The sequence below is a fragment of the Triturus cristatus genome, chromosome 7 (assembly GCF_964204655.1).
Source record: "Triturus cristatus chromosome 7, aTriCri1.1, whole genome shotgun sequence".
Classification (NCBI taxonomy): domain Eukaryota; kingdom Metazoa; phylum Chordata; class Amphibia; order Caudata; family Salamandridae; genus Triturus; species Triturus cristatus.
Window position 1 is genome coordinate 1244615002 of NC_140590.1, and position 27901 is coordinate 1244642902.

A 27901-nucleotide genomic window follows, 5' to 3' on the forward strand; every position below is an offset into this window, starting at 1 on the left:
GTACAATGACAGGCCATACCATAATATACAATGACAGGCCATACTACACAATGACAGGCCATACCATCCTGTACAATGACAGGCCATACATTACTATACAATGCAGGCCATACCATACTATAGTATACAATAACAGGCCATACCATACCATACTGTTTCCATGCTAAACTATACAGTGACAGGCCATACCATAGCATGCCATAAAATGACAGGCCACACCATACTATACAATGATAAGCCTTACCATATCATACAATACCATGAAATAACACGCCATACCCCACTAGAGAATGACAGGCCATACCATGCTATACTATAGAATAACCCCCAGGCGCATCAAGCCCTCCTCTCCCTGGTATTCTGATAAACTTAAGACTCAGAAGCAGGTATGTAAAAAACTTGAACGGATTTGGAGGAAGGAATACAAAAACGCAGATAAAGAAATCTATAAACAGAGCCTCAGAAGTTATAAAGACCTACTGTTGGAATCAAAAAAGGAGTTCTATGCCCATGAAATTCTCCTAGCAAAATCAAATGCAAAAGAATTATTCAAAACAGTGAAGAAGCTAGCGGTGCCGAATTCGCTGAAGGTTATTAGCAGTCCAGGCTTGTGCGACAAACTGGCATCCTGGTTTCAACAAAAGGTGGGTGGTATTTACTCTTCTTTTTCTATAGGCCAATCTGGTATTGGAACCTCCTCCCATAGTAAGAGTATGGTAGATTGCTACACTGGGCCGACCCTTGACCGGTTCCTCCCTTTAGAAAGCATTGACACGCAAAACAATTTGAACTCAATTCGTTTGGGTTCCCCCACTGATCCTTGTCCTGTCTTTATTGCGAAAACCGTCTTGGAATTGATTGGGGGGGCCTTACACACACTGATCAATGACATCCTGATCTCGGGGTATTTTCCGAAGGCTTGGAAAACTGCTTCCATTCTTCCCCTATTGAAAAAGCCAACGCTGGACCCCTCTGATCCGGGCAGTTATAGGCCGATTTCGCGGCTTTCAATGCCACCAAAAATCGTGGAAAAGGCTATGAATAGCCAGTTGAGCACCTATTTACATGCCAACCATATACTCGACTCAATGCAATTCGGTTTCAGAGCCGAACATAATACTGAACTGGCCCTAATTAAATCTTTGGGCGAAGTTAGGGAGGCCCTGGATGGTGGTGGCAGAGCTGTGATGGTCCTGTTGGATCTTTCAGCAGCCTTCGACACGGTCCATCATGTGATTTTGATGGATTGTTTGTCGGAGGTGGGAGTTCAAGGGGTAGCTTGGAAACTGCTACGCTCGTTTCTCTCTGATAGATCCCAGACTGTCAACCTGGGTGATCATAATTCGGATTCCTTTAGTCTTCCAAGTGGGGTCCCTTAGGGATCCTCACTAAGTTCCACCCTTTTTAATATTTATATGATTCCGCTGGCCACTCTTATAAAATCCCATGGCTTTCAGCTAACGTCCTACGCGGATGACACTCAAATAGTGTTATCCTTCAAGGACGGCATGGAAAAAGAAACGGGACTGCGCTTTCATGATTGCATGAAGGAGATCGCTGAATGGATGGCCTCGAATTGCCTGAAACTCAATTCGTCCAAAACTGAGATTATTGTCTTCGGAAATAATCCCAATGTTTGGACCCCTGACTGCTGGCCGGTGGAACTGGGCAGCTGCCCCATTCCCGTGCCGAAAACAAAAAATCTAGGCGTAACGGTCGATTGTAAACTGACCTTTAGCGATCATATAAGCACCGTGGTCTCCGCCTCTTTTATGTGGTTACGAATTCCAAGGAAGATCAAACCTTACCTTTCGGAGGGGAACTTCAGGACGGTGGTCACGGTGCTTATCATGTCAAGACTGGATTACTGCAACAGCATTCTTATGAATGCCCGTCAGCACCTGGTTAACAGGATGCAGATGGCTCAAAATGCGGCGGCAAGGCTGTTACTGGGTATTCCTAAATTTGCTTCGGTAAAAAATGAGTTAGCCAGGCTACACTGGCTTCCGGTGAAGCAAAGAGTTTGTTTTAAGGCCCTTTGCACAGTTTTTAAGGCCTTAAATGGGACTGGCTCTCAGTACTTGCAGGACAAGTTTATATGGTTTGTTCCTACTAGGACCCTTCGGTCCTCTAGCGCGAAAAAAGTTCTTACGCCTTTTGTTAAGAAGGCCAGCTGGGGTGGTAGGAGCTTCAGGGCCGGTGCATCAGTGGCGTGGAATAACTTGCCTTTCTCCTTGAGGAACACCCCCAGTCTTCTTCTGTTCAGGAAGGGTTTGAAGACCTGGCTTTTTACTCAATGATTGTCTACCCCCTCCAGTCAGGCAACAATACAGCGCCAGGACACCTTAGGGTAACCGTTGGGCTTTACACATTTTATTAACATAACATAACATACCATACTACAGAATGACAGGTCATACCATACTATACTAGCGAATGACAGACCATATCAAACAACACTATGGAATGACAGGCCATTGTATACCACAACACAACACAGCACACCACTAAAAAGACATTAACAAAGCCTATAGATCCCGCATAGGCGAGAACTATTAGCGTCAGTTCCTCTCAGGTTCTGGTGCTTTGATCAATAGAAGCTCGAAATCCTGTGACTATCCATCCAAAGGGGCCCCTGTGAGAGAATTAATGGTGCCCCCTCCAACACGTTCTCCCATGCACTGCAGAGAGTCACGAAGTCTCTACAGGGCGTCACGAGTGTGCCATTTTAGTGGGACACTTGACAAGTACAATCAGGCTCAGAGCACGCTTTGCACTCATTGGTTACTGCTAAAAATGTGGGGAGCCTTGCAAACATGCCTATCGCTGCTCATTGCGTGCTCTTGGCTAAAATACATTAACAAAGTCAATAGCTCTTCCATCGCCGAGACCTGTTGGCTTTGCCAATGCTTGTTGTGATTTGGTGTAAACCCATTCTGTAGTTTTTGAGAAGTTAAAGTTTCAAAACTTTGTATATCTGGATGGTTAGTTTCATGGGAGGCTCTCAAGAGTCCTGTGATCACGCAACTTCAAATAATAGAGCGATCTGATTGGCTGTGTGAGATTTTGTTGCCATCGGGTGCATCGGTCTCATGGGAGCGAATGGTTCCCCAATTGGCTGGCCACAACATGAAGAGAAATGTTGCAGCCGTCATTTCAGGACACGGGGACTCAGTCCCCATGTCCTGAAAAGTTTTAAGAAATGAAGTACAAGCTGGCACAGGGTAGTGGTAACCTGACCCCGTGGACCTTGTGGTGGTGTCCCAGGGGAATCCCCCTGGGCAAATATTTACAAACCATTTTTTTGGGCCCCCATGGGCCCCTGCGAGAGTCCCACGCAAGCGCTTGGACTGAGCTTTCTCCTGTGAAGTCTTGCAGAATCGGAAAAATATTTAAAAGATGAAAGGACTGGGTACTACTTGTCTGCAGTGGATTGCCGTGAACAAGCGAAGACTGTGGGCGGCGGGTGGGGTGGCAGCCTGCGAGAGGTTGGGCATAGACCCTGTCCACAGGCCAGGACCTGCATCTAATCCCACGCCATGTCTGTCCAAACGCCATGTGAGGCATGGCTGTTGGCTGCCCACGGGGTATGGGCGCAGGGCCTGGCTACTAGGCCCAACAGCCAATTCCACAGTGCAAACATAGGAAGGCCCTGTGCAGTGGGGGGGTTGGCTGCCCATGGGCACATGGTCCAACCAGGCCCAGCAGCCAGTCCCAAGTCGTGCATGTCTGAAGGCCCTGCACGTTTGAAGGTTGGCTGCTCGCAAGGGAGGGTGGAAGCAGGTCCTTGGTCTTAGGTATGGTAATAAAATATACTTACGTTAAAAAACACTCTAGAGATTCACTGAGAAAACCAAAGGCTAAAGTGACATTATAGTTACGTATGATAATATAATCTTACTTTGCTTTAAATAAACCTCAGAAATTCACTAAAAACAACACAATAATTAAAGTATGTTGCAGTTAGGTGAAAATACCAGTTTAAACGTAACATTTTATACTAACAACAAAAAAACATTGAAATTCAACAGTTATAGTTAATTCAAGTAACTATAACTCACGCCCTCGCCATGCAGCACTTATGACATTACATATTATACATGACATTTTCTGTGACATCATTGATAACATTATGGATGACAAATGAACTGACATCATTGATGACAACACTGTGCATGGGGGGCGCGAGTTATGGTTTACACTATATCACAAAAGCACGCTTTCTGGATAGATATCTAGCTTGCTGCCAAATCTGATGTAATTCTATTCAGCCATATTTCTGTATCATTGTCAATTATTCCTTTGGAAATGGCATGGAGAAAATGTGTTTTGGGCCCCCCTTTTTTCTCAGACCCTACCTGATGGAGCACCCTGAAACCCTGAAACTGTGGAGCACCCTGAAACTGTCTAGGAAGGAGCTAAGGTGGATAAACTTTTTGGGGAAAGTTTTGTAAGGGTTTTTTTTTTGAGGGGGAGTTTTATATAGGGCGAACTAGACCCGAAGGTATCAGAGCGCTTTACATGAGCACCAGTTGCGTTACAGACGGACACATTAATTTTTCCAGGCATGGGGAGATTAAGTGATTTGCCCAGAATCACAAGATGTTGAGCGTCCCTTCTGAGACTCAAACTCGGTTCCTCAGCTTTGAGGTCAACCTCCCTAGCCGTTAGGCCACATCCTCTCCCCCATTTCATGTGGTATCAGAGTTATTAGCCAAACAAAAAAACATTCTTCCTATGGAAACTCTGACTCATCATAGCTACACAGTGGCCACTGTCACTGTAATATATTTATTATATATAATAAAAAACAAAGGTTAAAGTGACATTATAGTTAGACATGGTAGTAAGGTCTTAAAATATGTTTTTAAAAAACCTAAAAATTGTCTGCAGACACCAAAGGATTAAGTGGCATTATAGTTAGGTGTTTCAAGAAGATAAAAACTAATGCTTAACAACCAAAAAAACACTGAAATACACCAGTTATAGTTTACTGAGCTAACTATAACATGCGCCCCTGGTTTGCACTGCTTATGACCTCACATATTACATGTCTGATGACATGTTAAATGATATCATTGACAGGGGTGTAGCTTGGTCGGTAAGATTGTGGGTGTGTGAGTTTTATATTTTCGAAAAATCGCACTGGCATATCTAGTTAATATGCAACATATGAGAAGCATGGCATAAGGAGCATTGTAAAGGGAGAAGAGTGTGGAATGTTAGGGGAACCTAAAACTCAATATTTTGCAAAATAACCATTTTAAGTCCTTAAAAACAGACACAAAAGTGTGTGTGTGTGTTTTTGTCTGTATGTGTATGTATGTAAAAATCACAAGTGAAATCTGACAAACACCTGACTTTAAGCACCTGTACCCAACTATTTCTTAGAGAATACTTTTATTAAGGGGGTGTAACACCCCAAACACCCCCCTTCAGAAGCTACGCCCCTGATCATTGATGACATCAGCCACCAAAAATGGCCTAAGGGAAACGAAGTTCTGTGGGCCAGTCAGAAGACCCCGTTTTTTAAAATGTATGATACTGCTGGGGTGCCGCATGAGTTCTGCAAAACCAATTGTCAAGATATACCTAACTTTTTAACCCCTTCAAGCCGAAACTGAGTTCCTCTTTAAACACACATTTCTCTAAAACAACATAACACATTTACACCAAATCGCAAAAATCACACTTTCGGAGTAAAGTTATAAGTTTCAGAAAAATTTGGTGTAGTTCCATTCAGCCATTTTTTTGTATCAGAGAGCAACGTTTCCTATGGGAATTAACATGGCAACAAATGTTTTGGAACTTACCCTTTTTCTGGACCCCTGCTTGACATGTTGGTGCAAAAGCTTCCATGAAGGAGCTGAGGTGGATGTACTTTTTCTTTGGAAAGCATCTTGAGTGCTAATATTTTGTATCCAGACAAAATAGAGGAACTTCTTGAATAGGAGCTGAAATGGGAGCTGTTGGGTTTAAAGCCTTTCCTGAGGACCAGGCTGAAGTAAATGAGGATTAGGATGTTACTGCAGGCATGAATCCAGTGGGTTAATAATGTGCCGGAAAGTACGGGTGTTTAGTATATTGATACCTAATGTATTTTTAAAGGGACTAAAAGTATTTAAAGAGTTAGACATCTGCATAAGTACAACATCCCCTTTCCACATCTCTTTACTTAGTCTATGCCTCTCCTCAGTCGCCTAACAGCTCCCTAATTTTAAAATAGTAACAGTTTGGTAGACAAATATTCATTGAAAAACACAAAGTTTAAATTGACATTTTAGTTAGGTGTTGGAATAAGACATGAGCTAGTGTTAAAACAACAAAAATACACTGAAATACAACAGGTATAGTTTAGTGAATTAACTATAACTTGTGGCCCCATCATGTACTGTTTCAGGCCTCACATATTATATCACTTATGACATGTTAAATGTCATCATTGATTACAACACTCTGCAAGGGAGGATGTCACACCAGAGCCTGCATTCAACATACCAAAAGGGTTAGGTGGTGGGCTTGGCCAGTGACCAACTCACTGCATGTGGCCTTTGGGCATGAGCAGCGGGTGTTGACCACCGTACGTCCATCCCTCCATGACCAGTTCACACCTTTCTTGCTCAGCCTTCAGCCTTTTACTGCAAAGGTTGACATAAGGGTTTATTGTTAAATTATGTTCAGTGGCCAGCTCACTGCAAGTGACCGAATCCTCACTGCAAAAGCACAAAAAAGAAAGGGTGGGGATTAAGGAAATGGTTGATTTGATCATTGTGCTGCACCCTAGGGTTAGCTGGTAAGCCAGCTTTTTCTGGATGAGGAAACCTCTTCCACAGTTTGCGGCATTCTTAATCATCGGCGATCTATCCCCACCCTTGTAAGATGATAATACTAGGGTAGACTCAACCCCAATTGTGAAGAAGCTCTTGTTAAAGGTTAGAACTGGATAAACCAGTATCCAGAAATTCCTAAAAATACCTTAGTATAAACCTAAATGAATTACCTTTATTGATAGGTACCCGAGGTATGGTTAAAACTAATATATATGGGAATGATTTGGGTACAATGCCCCAGGCATCCCTTAATTAGCCAGTTTGTTGTTGCCCTTGTCCTTCATCAGAGCTGGGAAAAGACTGACCAATCCTATGTTCACTCATGCAGTATAAAAAGAGTTATTTCCCTACTTCTGTCCTGTTGTTTAAGTTGACCCTATTTTGGGCAGTTGCCAACTCTGTGGTCTGGCTGATGGGTGGCAACCTATGTGATCAATCAGACATTTGTCAAGGGATTCACTGGTCTGTTTATCTATGTATCCCGACCGCCAGCAGTAATGATAACTGGCAAAACCTTTGTCTGTTTCTCTCCATGCATTGCTTCATTCTCAACTTTTCTCTGTCTCTCTTGCACTCCCTTGCTGCACATTCAGTTTTGTCATCTCCCTCTTTCCTTCGGTCCTTCTTTGTTCTTTCTTTTTTTCAACAGCCCTCTTCTTCCTTTCCCTTCTTTCTGTAGTCTCCCTTTATGTGAGTTTCTTATCTCAGCAGCACAGAGATGCTTATTCTTTATTTTTCTCCTTTCTTAGGGGGATGAGATTGTTGTAGAGTGCACTTACAACACAATGGATCGCAACAACATCACAGTTGTAAGTATATCTCAGTGGCCAATGAAGGGATTCTTGTGCCCTAATGCACCAAGAAAACCATCCCACTCCCATGGCCTTTTGTTGCCCACAGTGATGATTGGGATTCTGGGCCATCCTATCTTTTTCAAAAGTGACATTAGTCCTTGTGCCCTAAGGCATAAAGGCACTGTGCCTGCTCTATGGTGTCTCTTAAAGGTAGTGTCCCTATCCTCTAGTGTCTCTTGAAGCACAGAGAGTCAGAATTGCGTCATGGAACTTGGTTATTTTGCATTTTAGTTGGTGGATGCTAAGTGCTCCTTAGCAACTGAGGTATCCTCTGAGCTGTGTTTATTAAAGCCTCATGTTTTTATAAATTTTTGTAGTGGCTGTGTAGACCCTGTTGGCATGCTTTTGGGAGCAAAATATAATTAGTGCAGGCAAGAAGTGCGCACTACGTCTGAGTAGGTGGAAGACATGTGGCGCATCAGCCAGGGCGACTGACTCCGGAACCCGGGGCTCACGGTTTGATCCCAGGTGCCGGCGGCTGATCAGCCCAGCACCCTGTGACTCTGGGCAATAGTTTGCTTAATCTTCCCGATGGCCCCCAGCGTCTTGACACCTTCGGATAATTGTTCGTGCTTTACAAATACTTGACAGTAGAGATGTCAGTGTGAGTGTCAACACTGTTATCCTGACCTTTCATTGTCTGGTAACTAATGGCATGGTGGGTGAATGCAGAAGGGTCCATTGCTCAAGCATAGGCTGTCAGATGGTGATAGATCATTCATACAGGCTACTGAGGTGACACTCTGTTATCCTATCTAATCCCAAGCAGCCACAGTGCAGTACCACCTCTAAAAACAGAGGCTAAGATGGCTGCTGACGATTCTTGCACATCCCAGCCAGCTAGTCTCTCTGTGTATAGGATTTTCCTCCATTAGCCTGGCACCACCTTTTGGGTGCCTAGTAACCAGAAGAAGGGCTTTTGATGGATGGCAACATAGGAAGGTGTCAGGACCCCTTTCAGAGGGTCACGGGGCAAAAAGGAGCTCCTAGGCCTAACTGTGGTGGTTGAGGTATTTTACTCCTGATATACCTAGGCCAGTCGAACACTCCAAGGATTCTCAGGAGTAGGTAGGTGTTTGGTAAACACAGGCTCCCAACTTAGGGCCTGATTATGATGTCAGACGGAAAGGCTCCGAACGGCATTTGGATTTTCCTAAACCATGTCAAAACCTATGTTTCCAAACGAGTCGGAAACATTTCCGAACGACCAATTATGATGGAATGGCAGATGTTTGGTCATTCCGAATCAGTCCTGACAGGCATTTGGAAACTCCGAGTCGGTCGAAGCTGAATTGCAAAGCTCTGCGGACCACGTTTCCTTCCGACGTATTATGATGTCGTATTCGGACAGCCTTTCCGACTCGGACCGTATGACACGAAAAGGCTGTCGGAAACTGGCTTTGGGGGCCCCTAGCAGGCCCGCCTTCATCCTGAGGCCTACGGTTGGGGGCCGTTGGGGTACCAAAGGGATCCCTCCCGTAGAACCATTCACAGTGTGACAGGCACTCTGGGGTGCCCGCCACAGGGTGCAAGGTTTTCCAAAACTACCCCTTTTTTCAATGGGAGCCTGTGTTGTTGGTTGGAACACAGGCTCCCATTTAAGTCAATGGGAGACTTTTTGAATAGTGTTGGGAAGCATCATAATCGGTCGGTCGGAACCTCCGACTGCGATTCGGTCAGAGCAGAATCCAGCTAGTAGTCGGGAGGTTTAGTTTCCGACTGAAATCGTAATCAGGCCCTATGAAATACATCCAGGAATCCCAAATAAATGATTGTCCAGTCAAATATTTGCTCTTATATAAAAGGTAGTAGTTATATACGAACACAAAGTATAATAAGACACACAACAAATAATACCTACAGCCTTCTCAAGGCAAGCCCACTAGCGCTTCCTGGGACAACTTCTCAAGCCCCGCCTCCCTGTCTAAGGTCTGTAGTTAGTCCCCAGTTACATGAGGTGCCATACAATCTAGGCCCTGTTAGTGAGTTCAAGTCTTAGAAGTACCACCATGGCTTGTCGAAAGTCAAAGTGTCTCTGCGTCATAGCACCTAAGTCGGAGCAAGTTCCCCCGAGGCCAGCAGCCTCGTATTCAGACCTACCATCTTACTGGAGGGTTGTGTTGAAGTATCTGAGTGCATAGCTGTGGACCAGCATTGAGCAGAGCTCTGGATCCTGTGGTTGGAGTGGCAGGCACCCACGGTGCTCATCCGGTTACACTGTAAATCTTGGTAGTTGAATTGCTGCTCTTCTTACGCATGCCGCAGCCCACTCCTTCACAGCTGCGTGAGGCCTCAGGGTGATGGCCCTTTACCTTTACCACAGCCCCTTCTCCTGGCATACTGGGGATCACAAACAGCAGCACACAGAGCAGCAGCCCTTTCAGGTCACATCATGACGCATGATGATGTCATTTGTCTTCTCACAGTGATGCACAAGGGTGACGGCGCTCAATCTTCTCAGTGGCCCCAACTGGGATTTGGGGGTTGCAAGCAGTACCAATAAAGTGACTGGCCTCTTCAGCTTACTGTGCTACACAGGGTGATAGTCCTTGTCTTACTACAGCTTGGCACCAAGTGCGATGACCCTTATATTTTTCTGCGACCCCCACTTAGCATACAGGGATTGCAGGTGTACTAATAAGGCACTGGCACTTTTAAGGTCACAATGCTGCATGGATGTTACAGCCCTTCTAATGTCACTGCATGGCACTGATAACAATGACCCCTATTCTTCACCGTGGCTCCCACCTGGCATACAAGAGTCACAACAGCACATAGCACACACAAGCAGGCAGCCAGATCGATGCGGCGTTCCTGATGGTCCTGAATCTCACACTCTGCTTCCTGGATCCACTTGGCAGGATCCCCACTGGACCCTGCTTTCTACAGGTGATTTCCTTCTCCTCACGGGGTCCTATGGTCTTGGGTCAGCCAGAAGGTGGTGCTCCAGGGGATTGTTCTTGATTCTCCTGGGTGATGCCCCTCATCCAGCATGGATGACTGGCAGACCCTACGTGCCCAGTCCGGGTCACAACAGGTTAAACACATAGTATTCTTCTCCATGCTGATGTACAACTTCAGTTTGACAATTTGGGAGTCTCAGGCTCCCCTTTTTATAATCAATTTCCAGTCACATATGTGATTTAGTGTCTCTGTCGTGCTCTGAGGGCTGACCACTTAGGAGTGGCCACTTCTCCTCTGTGTTCTTCCTCTAACAAGTAGTCTATCACTGCAGGATAACCCCAATCAATGCTATGGGAGTAACTAGAGTTTCACACCTTGATCTTATCCTCAAGGAAATGTGCATCAGCTCTACTTTTTATGATTCCCTTATCAGACCCATCTCCTTCCTGAGATGTGCCCAGGCCCCTTTGACCAATTATTGTTTCAGAATCAAAGCGCCCCTTTTGAAGTATACTGATGAGCCTGGCTCTCCCTACTTCCAGTCTGTCTGGGGGAATCTTCTACCTCTACTTGTTCCTCCAGCCAGCCCTTGTGTTCCCAGTCTGGACCCAGAGGCCTCATGCACTATACCATTGACAGGCACTTGTACATCCTTACTGTTGCATGCAAATCCACGTGTAGCTTTTCATGCACACATACATAAGAGCGCTGTGTAAAGAAATGAAAATAGGTTTCCATGCACTGCTGCCACAGGCACAAATACATAACAGCATGCAATGTAAAGACAAGTGTGCAGACCTCCATGCACTGCTGCCACAGGCTCCCATACATAACATTGTGCTGTGTAAAGCACACGCTTTTCTGGCCCTCCACTTATCCTGAGGTAGCTCAAGGTGCGAGCTAAGCACACAGCAAAAGAACTTCAATTGAGTGGGCCAGTATTTCCACTCCCACAACCAGCTAAACCAGCCTGAACATGCTACTGATTACATGGCTTGGCAGTTCGGGCTGAACTGTTCCCATGAGGCACAGGGTCAGACTGATGTGCATATGGCCATGGCTGAACTGGGGTGGTGGAGTGAGCTAAAGAATGATGATGGATTAAACCCAGATCAGTTGACTGGGGGTGAGTGCTTGATTTGCTCTAGCGCTCCGTCCATCATCCCCTTTGGTATCGCTTTGTTCACCCTAAGTTGGCAGGGTATGCACAGACGTGGGTCCCTTGCTCACTTTGCCACTGGATTCAAGCAAACCTGGCTGATTAGGGCTGTTAGCCTGAAACCGGTCCCAGGATGCTTGTTTCCGGTCCAGGGAAGACATGGCTTGGCAGTTCAGGCTGGACTGTTTCCATGAGGCACAGGGTCAAGACTGATTTGCATATAGCTGTGTCTGAACTGGGGTGACACAGTGAGGTAAAGAATGATGATGGATTCAACCCAGATCTGTGACTGGGGGTGAGTGTTTGATTTGCTCTAGCTCTCTGTCCATCATCCCCTTTGGTATCGCATCATGCTACTGATTACTCATTATAAAAAGGTACGCTGCCACAACTGTGCTTGTGCTACATAGTTTGTGGTCAGGGCAGTAGGCCTTCACCACTATGAGGGTAGTACATTATGCTCCCCTCCCTGCATAATCAAACCGGAATCCATGAGATAGGCCTAGGTCATGGCAAAAATGCATGATCCATGTTTGCCCATTACCACAAATTGTTACCAAGGATCCAGATATTACCACAGCTGTGGCACTCAGGGCAGGGGCACACGTCTATTAACGTGCAAGGCGCATTTCCGTCCCAACAAAAGGGAAGCCCTTTTGAGTCTCATCTGGCTGCACCTCTCCCCCTTGTGAATGCCAAGTTCTACAGACGTGAACACTAGCCACTTGTATTAGGTCTACAGCTGGGTTCGCTCGCTTGCATGATGGCTCCGCGGATTGAACAGCTGCAGCTGAAGTATGCAGTTGTTTTCAGGTGGTGAGTTTCAGGACCTGCTATACAGAACTAAGGACCAGATGTACAAAGCCATTAAGCAGTCATAAATCCTGCAAATTGCTAAATCACAGGATTTGCAATGGCTAAATGTTTTTTGAGAATGTACTAAACCTATTTTGCGATTCAATAATAGGTTACTAGACTGCAGATCGGTTCAGAAGGGCATAACAAATTGCTACTTAGAAGAGGTATGTTTCGGACATCCCTTCAATATAGTGATTCATTATGGAATACATCAATGTTTTGTGACCGAAATCCTGTTGCAAAATATTGAAATTTTACAGACTCCCAGCAGGGTGTAGTAAGCCATTCACAAAAAAGAACATTAAAAAATGTTTGTTGATAGGTGGGCAGTTGTCCAGGAGCTGAGAATGAAAAAAACAACCGTTTGTTGGGGAAAAGGCAGTTGTCCGGCGAACCACTGACTAATCTTAAACAGACTTAGCAAAAGTTTACAACTGATGAGATAGGTCAGCTTACAAACCATTATGATGCAGAATGTTGGGAACTGGCCTAATGGTACTTAGGTCGGCTCGCACAATTTCACATTGGACCCAAAAATACTGGTTGCAATTTGCAACCAGTATATTACAGCAAGTGTTTCGCACATCTGTCTCCATATGATCTCACATACTTGAGTGAAATGTAGGTTTTTGTGTCATTTTCATTTAGCAAGTATAATCTCGTTTAGATTACTGGACTACACATAGCACTAATAATTTACTGTTTCAGAGCCATTCATATTAGTTATTCACAGAGCCTGGTGAGAGATGAGGATAATTTTGCCACTGCATTGAACAATTAGTTGAAAACCTCCTTTGATGATGCAGGGCACATACTCACCCTCCTCTTCTCCCAAATAACAGACCTCTCCTTTGCTGAAGAGTAACCACCCTCCTGGTCCTATCAATATTAGTCCTTTTCTCTTTTCAAGGAGAGTGTAGTTTACAAGCAGCATACATCAATCATGGAAAATCATGTACAGAAACTAGAAGGACATCAGAGTCGATCCCTTGGCACAATCCCTCCCAAGGATCGCCAAACTTAACCTCATAAAATATTGGGATAGTGGTCTTAAAAGTCACTGGTTGAATCCATGCATGTTCGAGGACTTTCTTGCTTACTTCATAACCATGGATACCAATGTGCGATCACTTGTATGAGGAAGGTCAACTCCAAACTTGCATTGCTAATGCAGAAAAATCCTCTAACGTGCCTGTTTGTGTTTTTCCGAGAATTTTCTAACTTGTCACCAGCTTCCCCATTGCAGCTTTGCTCAGTTGCATCCTGGCTTTCTTCTTGGATAAAATCCATCTCACTATGAGCCTGAACTATAAAACAAGAGTCACTCCACTAAAATATAGTTGCCAAAGGGGCTTGATGCCTCACCACCTTCTACAAATTCCAGGTTATCTCTGAGTAGACTTTCCCACCCGGAACCTCAAATTCTCCTCATCACCTCCTGACATTTGAGACACCAAATCTGTAGAAATGAGTTAGCGGCCATCACCTTAACTTTCCTCATTATAAGCCTCTTAAATGCCTTGCTCATGTTTGATAAAGTTCCACAGAAACATGCACCATTATTAGATCATAAACCTCTGTAGAATACACAATGCTGACCTGAAGACCTTGACTAACTACCAACCAATCTGTGGTCCGCCAGCCAAGACAGAGATCTTGTGAACCAGTTTTGGTCAAACTCTTAGATCTCTTTGAGCTCCTTAGTGGCTTCTGTTTCTGGTTTTCTCTCACAAGGGGGAATTAAAGAAATGCTATTTATCAGAGCCTTGGAGCGAACCACTCCCTGCATCACACACCTGCATATGGATTTCAGATCCACATGTATGTCTCTGTAGAACCTTGGAATGAGCATGGTATCCTGGACTGCCCGACTTATGTTCAGCTACGGGTGTGACCCAACTGGCAATGCCCGAATGCAGCCAGAAGTGAGGTTCTGTTACTAGACTTTGGAGATTCAACATGTCTCCTTTTTCAGTAAACCCCTTTTGTGCATGCACTACATACTACTTCATGGCAAATTCACAATGTAGAGGCCAACCTTCATAGAAAAGTCAACCTTTACACTCACTTCAATGATGCAACAAATCTCACCCCCTCCTGTGTAAGATCTACAGGAGCTTCATATTTCTGACAATTACCTAAGTTGTTGCAATGGACTACTACAAAGGGGTATATGGTGGTTACCCAAATCATTCAGCAGGAAGGTTTTAACAAACACCTTACAGTGTGGCTCATCTCAGCTTCAGGCTTTATCTGTGGCATCTCAATAACTCTGCAATAAATACACTCCACTGGTTGGCAGTTGAGCAGAAAGTTAAGTTCAAAATACTCTCCCATACATAAAGGTATACACATCCCTGCACCTATCTAGCAAAACTACTGGTTCCATACTACACAATCGGACACAAATGCTTTGTTGTTTTTTTTGGATGCATCAAAAGTACTAAGTGTGTGCTCCTCTCTTTTAGGGTGGAGTGGGCACGAAGGATGAGATGTGCATGGGATTCCTCTATGTCTATCCTCGAAACAACATTTCCAACTGCATGAGTTATCCTAACACGGTGCCAATTGCACAAGCAATGGGCGCAAACGTCTCCAGGTGAGATGCTTGGTATTTCTTTTTAATTTTATTTAACATTAACACAGCACACCTAAACCACATCGGTATTAAGGTGTTTTATGGTGAAACATTCTAAAAAACATGGTACATAACGATGAGGAAGGAAGAAAAATGTTGCAGCCATTAACAGATGTATTGAACGTTTAAGACATAGAATGTGAATATAGAATTCATCACATCTGTGCAATGCAATTGTTATGTCTTTTGTCCAGTTCTTCGAGCTGAACAATGGATACAACAGGACCATTTGGTGTTTTGCATGAACTTACCTATAGAGGGAATCATGTGTCTGCCTAGCACCACACAGTGTGGCTGTTGTGCCCACAGCTCTCGATGGCCGCCTCTTGTGTCTGCAACTTTGCAAGGGGGTTTGTGGCTATGTCGGGCTGGGGTGGACCTGAGGGTGCTCGCCAAAGCACAAAGGGGCAGATTTACAACTTCTGGCGCATCTCTGCTAATCAGCAGATATGCGCTAGAAGAGTTGCGACGCATCTGCCCACCCGTGTGCCACCACTGATGCACCGCATTTACAATGCAGTGCACCGTGGCGCACGGATGGGCAGATGCTGCCGTAAAGGTGACGCATTGCTGGAGTTGCGTCGCAAGCGTGACGCAGCTCCAGCAAGGCTCGGGGTGCCCCTATTCCCAACATGCTGAGTCAATCCTTACGCCTGCTTCAAGCAAGCGCAGTGTTTTGACGCAGCATGGCCGTAAAAGTGACTGAGTGAAATGTTGTAGATTTCACTCAGCCACTTTTAGGAGGCGTTCCTGCGCTGGAACGCCCCCCCCCCCGTGCTGGAACGCCCACATGTGGCGCAGAGCTTTACAACATGACGCATCTCCCTAGATGCGTCACGTTGTAAATACCCTGCAGCATGGCGCTGGCTTTGTGCCTCCGCTGCATCACAAAAGTGACGCAACGGTGGCGCAAATGTGCCGTATGGGGCTTGTAAATCTGCCCCAAATTGTCTGGGCGCTACTTACCTGAGTCCTTTTGCGGTCTGGAATTTTGTCTCTGTACTTTTTGTGCCGGGGTGTGTTTTCCAGCCTGGCGTCACGTCCTTAAGTGATACTGCTCTTGCTGGAGCTTACCTGCAAGTGCTGGGTCCAGCTAGCAAAATAGGGTAGTCACTTTGAGGGCATGTAAAAACCCTCTTTTGATGAGTTTTATTAGTACTCCAGTCCACTTTTTTCTTTTTCCTTTTCTTTACTGCTCAAGATGATGAAACTATTTGTTCGAGGCATATGAGCTGCAGATTACACACTTTTGCATAGATCGCCATCTGGTGTTGGGCCCGGATGTTTGCAGTTTGTTTTTCTTCTTGGAAAGTCTTTGGAAGTCACGAGGTCGGTGACTCCTCCCTTGGATGGTATTGCGCATGGGCTTCGGCTCCATCCTCAGATTGTTTTTTCCGCCATCGGGCTTGGATGTAATACTTCGCGCTCCGGTTCCGAACATTTCCAGTTCGACGATCGAAGCGGAATCCTCGCTCAGCGCAGTATTGTTCAGATCCAGATCTCCTCAATCACCTTCTCTTCGACATCTTCGATTCCAGTCGTCGACGGCAGCCTTCGGGCCTACCCAAGCTCCGGTCCCGGCTGATGGAAAGAACTCCCTTCAAGAAGTGCCCTCGATGTGGGTCCAAATTACACACACCGATCTTCTGAGGTGTGCAACCTCTGCCTCTCCCCTGAACACGAGGCTCGAGACTGTCCGGCCTGCAAGTCTTTCAGATCGAAAAAGACTATTCGAGATCGAAGGGCCAGACGAAACATGGCGCACTCCTCGACCTCCGTTCCAGTCGACATCTTCGGGGACGACGTCGAAGATCCAGGACAGCAGCACACCGAAGAGGACCTCGTCAGTGCTTCCGAAGCCGACGACTCAGATGTGGAGGACATCACCCCGGCGCAGAGGGTGGTGAGTACTATAGCCCCTCCCGCACCCGCGCCGACACCCAAAAAGGCTTCGGTCACGCCTTCGCCTCCGGGCCTAGGCAAGACCAGAGACACTGCTTCAAACACCCCACTTTCGGGCCCGGTGCAGAAGCCAAACAAGCCTTCCGGCGGCTCTGGCTCGAGCCAGCCCTCCAGCGGTGCCGAGAAACACACTTCGGCACCGAAGAAGAGACCGGCCTCTACCTCGACACCGAGCTCCGCACTAAAGTCCTCGGTGTCGAAACTCAGCCTTTCGGTACCGACCAAACCCCATAAGGCCCTCGGCACCGACACTTCTATGCCGAAGCCCACCTCGGCGCCGACCAAGAAATCGGAGGTTCCCAAGCCCAGTGCTAAGCACGGCATGGACAAGCCTAAAAAGTCATCGGCCCCGAAACCTTCGGCGCCGACGGAACAAACATTGTCACAGGAACTGTTTACACCGGATCCCTTGCAAAAGACTCTTACCAAGGATCCAAAAACTGGACATTTGGCACTCTCTTCTAAAAAGAGACATTTGGACAAACCGGCTCCGCCTCCACCTCCAAAGAGGAAGGACTCTGCTACCTCCCCTTTCAGAATTCCTTCCCCACCTCCTTCACCCTCTCCACCTCCGCCCCCTCCGCCTTCTCCACCCCCACCTCATCGCTCCCCGACCCCGTCTCCAGACGATGATGATCAGGGGGACCCATATTACGATCCAGGGGATGTGCCCCAAGACCCCACCCCTACAGGATCCCCAGACCCATGGGACAACTACAATAATCCAGACACTCCAGACGTCCCACAAGATGACCTTTACCCTTCCAGGCCATCTCCACCGGAAGACTCATTAGGTTTCCACCACCTACTTCAGAGGGCGGCACATTATCACGGGGTAGAGCTACACACTGACCCAGTAGAGGAGGATTTCCTCCTCGACACCTTTGATACCGCACATAGGTCTACCTCCATACTACCTATGCTCAAGGGGGTGATAAAACATGCGCCAGAGGTTTTTAAGGACCCAGTCAGGGCTAGGGTCATTAACCCACGCATAGAGAAAAAGTACAAAGCTACCCCCACAGATCCTGCCTATATCAAAGGGCCAGCGCCACTAGATTCTCTAGTCGTTTCCACTGCCAGAAGAGGTCAAACTCCCAGGCGTCAGGCGAAGCACCACCACCTGACAAAGAGTCAAAGCTACTGGACGCGTCAGGAAAGCGCACTGCGTCACAGGCAGCCAATATATGGCGTATCGCCAACACTCAAGCGCTATTGGCCAGATACGATAGAGCGCATTATGATGAATTAGAAACCATAATGCACCACCTCCCAGAAAGATACAAAAATAGGGCCAATGAATTAATTCAAGAGGGTAAGACTATAACTAACACCTCCATACGCTGTGCCTTAGACGCAGCAGACACAGCCTCCAGGGCCATTAACTCTAGCGTCCTCCTCCGTCGCCATGCTTGGCTGAGAGTATCAGGCTTCAAACCTGAGGTACAGGCCTCCATCCTAAATCATCCCTTTGACCAAGAACACCTATTCGGCCCAAAGGTGGATGAGGCCCTCGAGAAAATGAAGAAGGACACGGATACGGCAAAATCTATGGGAGCCCTGCAGTCACACCCTCCTAGGCGCTCCTTTCGCCACTCTTCCTTTCGGGGTACGGCTAGTGGCTACTCCTCAGATAGCGTGTCCACTTCCTACAAATCCCCTGCTCAGTCCACCTTCACAAGGGGTTATCAAAGAGGCGGCTATAGGGGCAATAACAATAAAGGCAGAGGCACAACAAATACCGCCCGCTCTGCCACACCGCCTACCCAATGACTTCCCCCCGCTCCCTCCAGACCATCCCACTCCGGTCGGGGACAGGCTACAAAATTTCCTTCACGTCTGGGAGACCATCACCTCGGAAAAATGGGTGACCCAAATTATTCGCTCAGGGTACTGCCTTGAATTGACATCTACCCCCCCAAACATTTCACCCAGGCAACGCCCAATGTCACAAGAACATTCCACATTATTGAAACAGGAGGTAATCTCCCTCCTACAAAAACAGGCAATAGAACAAGTTCCCGCCAATCAGCAAAATTTAGTGGTCTACTCCCTATATTTACTAATACCAAAAAGAGATGAGACTCTACGACCTATTCTAGATCTCCGGCCTCTAAACACATACATACATTCGGACCATTTTCACACTTCAGCAGGTACTTCCGCTCCTCTCCCAGAACGACTTTCTCACCACACTGGACTTGAAAGACGCATACTTACACATGCTCAGAGAAAGTACCTCAGATTTGTATTGGACTGGCAACACTACCAGTTCAAGGTGCTCCCATTCGGGGTCACAACAGCACCAAGGGTATTCACCAAGTGCCTAGCGGTAGTGGCGGCACACCTCAGAAGACAGCACATTCACGTCTTCCCATATTTAGACGACTGGCTGATAAAAGCCACGTCCTACAACCAATGTGTACACCACACCGCCACTACAATCCAACTACTTCACCAGCTAGGCTTCACGGTGAACCACCAAAAGTCCCAGCTAACACCATCCCACATAAAGCAATACCTCGGTGCCACCATAGACACCTCAAAAGCCATAGCCTACCCCAATCCTGCCAGGATTGCAAGCATTCAGGCTTTGCGTCAAAGATTCATACCTCAACACTCTCTTCCAGCAAGAGTGTTTATGCAACTCATAGGGATGATGGCCTCTTGCATTTTCATAGTGCCTCACGCAAGACTCCAGATGCGTCCACTCCAAGAGTGCTTAGCACGCCAATGGAACCAGGCCCAGGGGCAACTGACAGATCTGGTGTTGGTAGACGGTCGCACCCATCGCTCTCTGCAGTGGTGGGACACCACAAATCGTTCCAGAGGTCGACCGTTCCTGGACCCGGTTCCACAAATAATACTAACAACAGACGCATCGCTCTCCTGCTGGGGAGCTCATCTATTACACCTCACAGTGCAGGGCACATGGACGCCGCAACAAAAGTTACTCCATATCAACCATCTGGAGTTACTGGCAATCTTTCTAGCCCTAAAATCCTTTCAAAGTCAGATTTTAGGCAAGGCAGTCCTCATTCGCACAGACAACATGACAGCCATGTACTACATTCAAAAACAAGGTTGCACACACTCTCCACAGCTCTCTCAACTAGCACAGAGCATATGGAGATGGGCAATTCCACACAAAATCTTTCTCCTAGCCCAACATGTCCCAGGAGTCCAAAACATCATGGCAGATCTGCTCAGCAGACAGACGCAGCAGATCCACGAGTGGGAACTTCACCCACAGGTTCTTCACCCGTTCTTTCAGATGTGGGGGCATCCACAGATAGACCTCTTCGCCACCCACGAAAACAAAAAATGCCCAAGCTTCGCCGCCAGATACCCACACCCATTGTCCAAAGGCAATGCGATATGGATGAACTGGTCAGGCAAATTTGCATACGCCTTTCCACCTCTCCCACTAATCCCATTAGTGGTGCGAAAGCATTTCCTCACACTGATCCTAGTAGCTCCAATGTGGGCCAGACAACCGTGGTACACCACGCTGCTGGAACTCTCGGTAGTACCACATCAAAAGCTACACCTCTCACCATGCCTCCTAACCCAAAACCATGGAGAGATCAGACACCCGGACCCAGCTCAGCTCAACCTTGCGATCTGGCTCCTGAGATCCTAGAATTCGGATACCTTAACCTTCCCCCTGACTGTATGAATGTCATCAGAGAAGCTAGACGCCCTACCACTAGAGCCTGCTACGCTGCCAAGTGGAAAAGATTTGTTGTTTATTGCCATAACAACACAATCAATCCTCTAGACGCATCTATCCAGCACATCAAATGCTACTTGCTCCATCTACAAAGCTGTAACCTAGCATATACATCCATTCGGCTACACCTCGCAGCAATTGCCGACTACCTACAGAACAGACAGCACCTATCACTTTTCAGAGTGCCTGCCATTAAAGCCTTCATGGAAGGCCTCAAATGAAATATTCCCCCCAGAGTACCACCCTCACCTGTGTGGAACTTAAATATAGTTCTCACAAGGCTAATGGGACCGCCCTTTGAACCTTTGCATAAATGCGAACTGCAATTTCTCACATGGAAAACAGCTTTTCTTGTAGCCATCACTTCCCTTAGAAGGGTCAGTGAGATACAAGCACTTACTATACAAGAACCTTTTCTCCAAATGCACCAGAACAAGGTTGTTCTCCGTACCAACCCAAAATTCCTACCCAAAGTCATTTCCCCCTTTCATCTAAACCATTCGGTAGAATTACCGGTATTTTTCTCACAACCTCAAACTGTTGCAGAAAGGGCGCTGCACACGTTAGATGTTAAACGGGCATTACTTTACGATATCCAGAGAACACAACCTTTCAGAAAGACCAAACAACTATTTGTCTCTTTCTCTCCACCACACAAAGGCAACCCCATCTCAAAATCAGGGATAGCTAGGTGGATTGTAAAATGCATACAGATTTGCTATCACAAAGCAAAACGAACGCTATCTGTTCCCCCTAAAGCCCACTCTACACGAAAGATAGGGGCTTCTATGGCTTTTCTAGGGAACATCCCATTAGATGATATCTGCAAAGCAGCTACATGGTCAACACCGCACACTTTCACTAAACATTACTGTGTAGATGTACAAACCAAGCAACAAGCTAGTGTGAGCCAGGCTGTACTAAAAACACTTTTTCAAACCACTGCAACAGATACTGGTGGTCGCCGCTAAGGTTGGGAACTGCTATATAGTCTATGCAAAAGTGTGTAATCTGCAGCTCATATGCCTCGAACGGAATATGCTACTTACCAGTATGCATCTGTTCTTGGCATGTAGAGCTGCAGATCTACACACGCCCACCCGCCTCCCCGGCTACCTGTATCTGTTCCAGTCTATCTTATTTAGATACAACACACATGGGTTTCTTCACTGTTATTACTACGCTCCATCTTTCCCTGTTGGCGAAAAACAATCTGAGGATGGAGCCGAAGCCCATGCGCAATACCATCCAAGGGAGGAGTCACCGACCTCGTGACTTCCAAAGACTTTCCAAGAGGAAAAACAAACTGCAAACATCCGGGCCCAACACCAGATGGCGAGCTATGCAAAAGTGTGTAGATCTGCAGCTCTACATACCAAGAACAGATGCATACTGGTAAGTGGCATATTCCATTTCCTATGTTCATTTCCCTATCCAGTATGGAGCTTGTTCATGTGATCTTGAACACTTCCTGTTCCTATCCTATTCCTATAAAAGGGTCTCAGTGAGGGCTGAGAGTGTGTTGCAACGCATTCATAGCTTTTCTGGCAGTGCTTCGCCCTACTGCACAACTGTGCTTGTTTTTTCGCAAATCCTTTTTTCACCTTTTCTTAGTCTCCTGTACTGGGATTCTTCAGCTTCTCCTTCCTTCGGAGTCATCCAATCTTCATCTGGAATATTCTCCTGGAGGTTTTGTTTCCTCCGGTAACTTTGATCTGTTTTTGTGGACACCTGACTTTTACACATGTAGTGTTACAGCATTGTGGCCTCAGGAAGGAATCAGCCATACCCCAGGCAGGTGAAGAACCATACAAGAAGACTTTTCAGGGTCCTGCCTTGGTAAGCCTTCTAACTCCTCAGAGACTAGAATTATTTGCACACTGTTTTTTTAAATTAAAATTGAGGTAGGAACCAAAGGACTGCTTTCTATAAACAGGAGGCTGGGAGAAGATTTGTGATTGTGTTCACTAAACAGAGTCTTACATATTTGCCTTACATACAATTACAGATGGAAGCAAATGAAAACTAGGCATTTTGCCTAGAATCTGTATATGCCAACATTTTACAAGAGTAAAGTGGGAGATATAAAAATATTAATCGGGAGAATGTAGTTCCCCCATTGACTTCTCTTGAGGCCTGAATTGGGTTTATTGGCATGTCTGGGACTTGCAAGTTTGCTGCTGCAGGATCGAATATGAGAAATGCAAATATGCTTTTTTCCTCACCTGTCTTGAAGGCGCATGGAGAAAGCGCCATGACAGGAAGAAATAGCGTGAAAAATGAGCACTCGTCTGCAGGAGCAGGTTACTGGCAATGCATACTCCGAGTTGCACAAAACCAGTCCCTGTCAGTTGTAGCCCACTGAGGATTCAGGTTGTTCTATGCAAGAACCAGGAGGCGGGAGACTAACCTTGAAATAGGTCATTCCCGTCTGAATCGGGAGGGTTAGCATGAATGCTGGAATCACACAATTAATGGTTAAGTGTTAAAGCCAGGATTAGAACCCACATCTCTAGGTTGCATGTCTAGAGAACACAAGCTTCTGAATTCCAGGTCTAGTGAGAATCCAGCGGAAATGTCTGTGCTTTGGCTACTGGGCTCTCAGTACTCACCTGGCACTCTCAAGTGCCACAAGCTGGAGAAGCCTCAGGGGTTAGATTTCTAACCTCCTAGTGCAATGACTCAGTTCAGTGCACCAATACGAATTAGAAATCTACTTGGACTGCGACCTGTACACAACCCAATGAGCAGTATTTTGTGGGAAGTGTTTTCTGGTCACAATAATTCCCACTAGATGTATTCAGGAACACAGTCAAACTCCAAGCCCTCTTTTGTAAATGACCAACATGCACTAAGATACAAGGGATGTACTTTAACATTTTTATTTCTAAAGCCCAAGTCTAATGCATAGAATATGGATGGTTATCACACAGCATGAGAAAATGTCATGCACAAAAACTGTATGAACTATTCTAACATGGTCAGTAAGTTCCTAGCACCCTAACACCTTATTTCTACTTCTAAGTGCTATATCAAATTTTTGCAAAAGCAGAAAATAACAAGCCTATAAATCATGATTCTTAAGATGGATTGAATGACATACCTTCTCTCGGTAAAAATAGCTGTTTAGATATTCTCAATCACAACTGTTGCCCAGAAATGATATGCAGTATAAGGCTGAAGGCGCCTTCTTTGCACGCTCCCACAGCAGCCACCTGACTGAAGCAGGTTGTTGCTGCACACCTGCGAGACCTCTGGCTTGATAGTTTTAGCGAGAAGTCCCCTCCAGTTTATAGGCAGATACCTGGTATCTGATTGCCGAATTTATCTTATGTTTATAGAGGTGCCGCTCGTGGAAGCCTTGTTGCTGTTTTGGTGGATGTGAATCAGTGAATGACTGCGAGGACCAGCAGCCTAGTTTCTGCACAGCTGCAGCCTCTTCCCTCAAGCTCCCGCCCCCTGCCTGGACACTTCATCACGGCTCGCGGCCCCCGCTTCGCGGGAGCCGCTTGTGGAAGCCTTGTTGCTGTCTTTGGGGATGTGAATCAGTGAAGGACTGCGAGGATCAGCAGCCTAGTTTCTGCACAGCTGCAGCCTCTTCCCTCACGCTCCCGCCCCCTGCCTGGACACTTCATCACTGCTCGCGGCCCCTGCTTCACGGGAGCCGCTCGTGAAAGCCTTGTTGCTGTTTTGGTGGATGTGAATCAGTGAAGGACTGCGAGGACCAGCAGCCTAGTTTCTGCACAGCTGCAGCCTCTTCCCTCACGCTCCCGCCCCCTGCCTGGACACTTCATCACGGCTCGTGGCCCCCGCTTCGCGGGAGCTGCTCGTGGAAGCCTTGTTGCTGTTTTGGTGGATGTGAATCAGTGAAGGACTGCGAGGACCAGCAGCCTAGTTTCTGCACAGCTGCAGCCTCTTCCCTCACGCTCCCACCCCCTGCCCGGACGGATATAATTGCCTCATTCATCCGCAACGCGGGACGCGCGCGGGCGATGCCTGGGCCAAGGGCGGGCCCGTTCTAGCCCGTTACAGACCGTGTGAGACCGGACCGGGCCATTCCTCTTGGCTTCTAATCTAATTGAGGTATCTTTTTTAACCCTGGGCGAGACACTACGCTTCGCCCACGTAGTGTACGTAGCGCTGCCTGCTTCGCAGTTTTTGAAGTAGGCGAAGCAGGCAGCGCTACGCACACGCCAGGGCGAACAATAGCTGCCTGCCACCCACCACCCACCTCCCGCCCGCCCTCCTTTTTAAAACATACCCTAATTGTAAATTAAATAAAAGTAAAGACTCTTACCTGAAGCGCGGCGTCTCCGGGGCTCCCTCTTCCTGGTTTCCAACTTCTTCTGACAAATGCGCATGCGCGGACGCCCGCACATGCGCATTTCTTGCGAGAAATGCGCATGCGCGGGCGTCCGCGCATGCGCATTTGTCAGAAGAAGTTGGAAACCAGGAAGAGGGAGCCCCGGAGACGCCGCGCTTCAGGTAAGTGTCTTTACTATTATTTAATTTACAATTAGGGCATGTTTTAAAAGGAGGGCGGGCGGGAGGTGGGTGGCGCGTAGTGGGGCTACGCGGAGCACGTAGTGTGCGTAGATTTGGGCACACTACACGCTGCTTCACGTAGCCCCACTACGCCCACCCTTAATCTTTTTAAGACTTTGTCATCCAAGGGACATATTACTCTGGTAGACATAGGACTATGGCGGGCAGAGAGACAAGAAGCAAAGCACTTTCGTCCAGTACAACGGTGGCGGGTACTCTGGACAGTTTTTTGATTAGAGCAAATTCTCTGCTATCAAATGAGATAACTATTTTAGAACGTCGCCTCTCCCAGGGTATAGATAACGTGAAAAGATCGTCGCTGGGTCACATAGCGAATGCCAGAACGCCTGAAAGGTGTACTCCACCTCTTAACTCTTTAAATAATAGTGACCATTCGGAAGTAATTATTCCGTCCGACTCCAGGCGTTGTCCTGGATCGAAAATAGATTATATATCGCTAATTCCTGAATCTAGTACTGTCTCTCCTCCTATTGCTATTGGCAATAGGGAGGGGGCTGTCCCAAAAAGAAAGCGAGGGACACAGATAGGGGGTGGAAAGAAGGCAAGGTTATCCAACTCCTCAACGTATATTAATTCTAAAGGCCGGGTAAAAGCTAAGGTGATCCCTTCAGTAGCCAGTGATCCTATAAACTCCCCAGTCCTGAGTCCCTCTGCAGCACAGCCTACCACCTTGAATATTGGTGATAACATCCAGGCTTGGGCTGACCATCAGACTTCAGGCCCGGGAAGTAGTTTGAAATCTTTGCTGGACCCTTTGATCACTAGACTTGACCAAATTGATCTTAGGTTGGCGAACATAGAAAGGGCCACTGGGTCTATGCTAGATCACTTGCAAATTGTGGAATACATCGAAGGGAAGAGGGATGTTAATGCAAGGGGTGCACACTTAGTTAATCCCCCTCCTTTAGCAACTCTTCCAGTTTTGGTAAACCCCCCCTCTCCAGTACAGGATATCCTAAATAGGAATACCAATTCCACCCTTCCCTCCTGTCCCGGGTTAATGGCTGAAAAGCCTTTGGTAAATGCTGAGCAAGAAAATCTGGAGGGTAATAGATTGAGAAAGAAACTGATAGTAAATTTACCCCCGGAAGCTGCTCCCCTGGTAGTGGTCCTAGCAGGAGTTCCTGAACTCACCAACACAAGAGTAGAATCATTTCCTTCATTAAAAAACAAAGTAGCAAGCTGGTTAAACAAGCACCGACCCCTTCCCCCATACATTTTTAATGAAATTTTGATGGTCAGAAGGGTCTCATGGCTGGGATCCACTAGAAAAATATTAGTGGCGATTGTATTATGGTTAACTTTAGGGACCCAGGGACAGTTTCCCACATTCTTAAGAGGCCATCTTCCAAGGAGGATACTACAATTCAGACCCTTCCCTTGTCCTTTTTTTATCCACCTCATGCTAGTTGCTCTGATATGGGATTAGAAGAGGGTTGGTCAAGGATGGGATCTAGAAGCCACTCCAGAGGGAATAGGAATAGCCCACATTACATTAATAGGACACCTCAATATTTGGATTACAATCGGTTTAGATGCTTGGATGAGGTGGATTGACTACATTGTAACTCCGATTCGGGGGGTCATTTGAGGGCGAGCGATATCATCACTAACAATCTTACCCTGCATGAACATTTAGTCACATGTACGAATAGGGGCGGGCCGGGGGGAGTAGACAGTGTTGAGAGTGCCCAGTTAGGGGCACCTTTCGGTGCTCCTCTGGGCACTATCATCCCCAACGGCCAGAGCGGGGTCTTAGTGGAAGGCGGCTTGGTGGCGACTACAACGATTAGCGAGGGATATGGTGCACTAACTCTGGAAGTTACACCTATTGCTGGTCCACTGACAATTTTGTCCTGGAATTTAGCAGGAATAGGTAACAAAATAGTGTGTCCTGAGTGGGGCTCGTTCATAGATAGGAATGACATATGCCTCTTTCAGGAAACTTGGGCCAGGGAGGAACATAATCAGAGTGGTTTTGTCTCATTCTCAGTCCCGGCAAGGTGGGGGGGGAGGGTAGACCGTCGCGGGGCTTAATAATCTGGGTGCGTTCCCACTTGGGCTGTAGAGCCAGGGTTTTGAACACATCATCCGAGGATCTCCAATGCGTGATTTTAGAATGGCCGAATGATTCCAGGCTTGCTTTGGTCAACGTTTATTCAAGACCTGTGAATATTACATCTGAGTCTGGAACCATTGAAGAGCTCTCAGTATTCTTAAATATGATTCCTCAGGGCATCACTCTTTTGCTAGGGGGTGATTTTAACTGCCATTTCGAGCCGCTTATGGGTTTGACGGATAGTGCTAATTTGGAGGAGGATGAATACTGGAAAATACCTCCAGCAGTGGGCCCTTCACCTAGGTCCTGGGCGCCATTGGCCGTTCAAATTACAGCCT

At 46.7% G+C, this 27901-nt stretch overlaps 1 protein-coding gene across 1 annotated transcript in view; it reads left to right on the plus strand.

The window, feature by feature from the left end:
* Nucleotides 1–27901, plus strand: part of LOC146811709 (putative DBH-like monooxygenase protein 2) — a 439263-nt gene that overhangs the window by 351746 nt on the left and 59616 nt on the right. The window contains exons 10-11 of the mRNA XM_085618698.1: nucleotides 7580–7639; nucleotides 15074–15204. Of these exons, the coding sequence (XP_085474824.1) occupies nucleotides 7580–7639; nucleotides 15074–15204 (191 nt within the window). The remainder of the gene's footprint in view (nucleotides 1–7579; nucleotides 7640–15073; nucleotides 15205–27901) is intronic.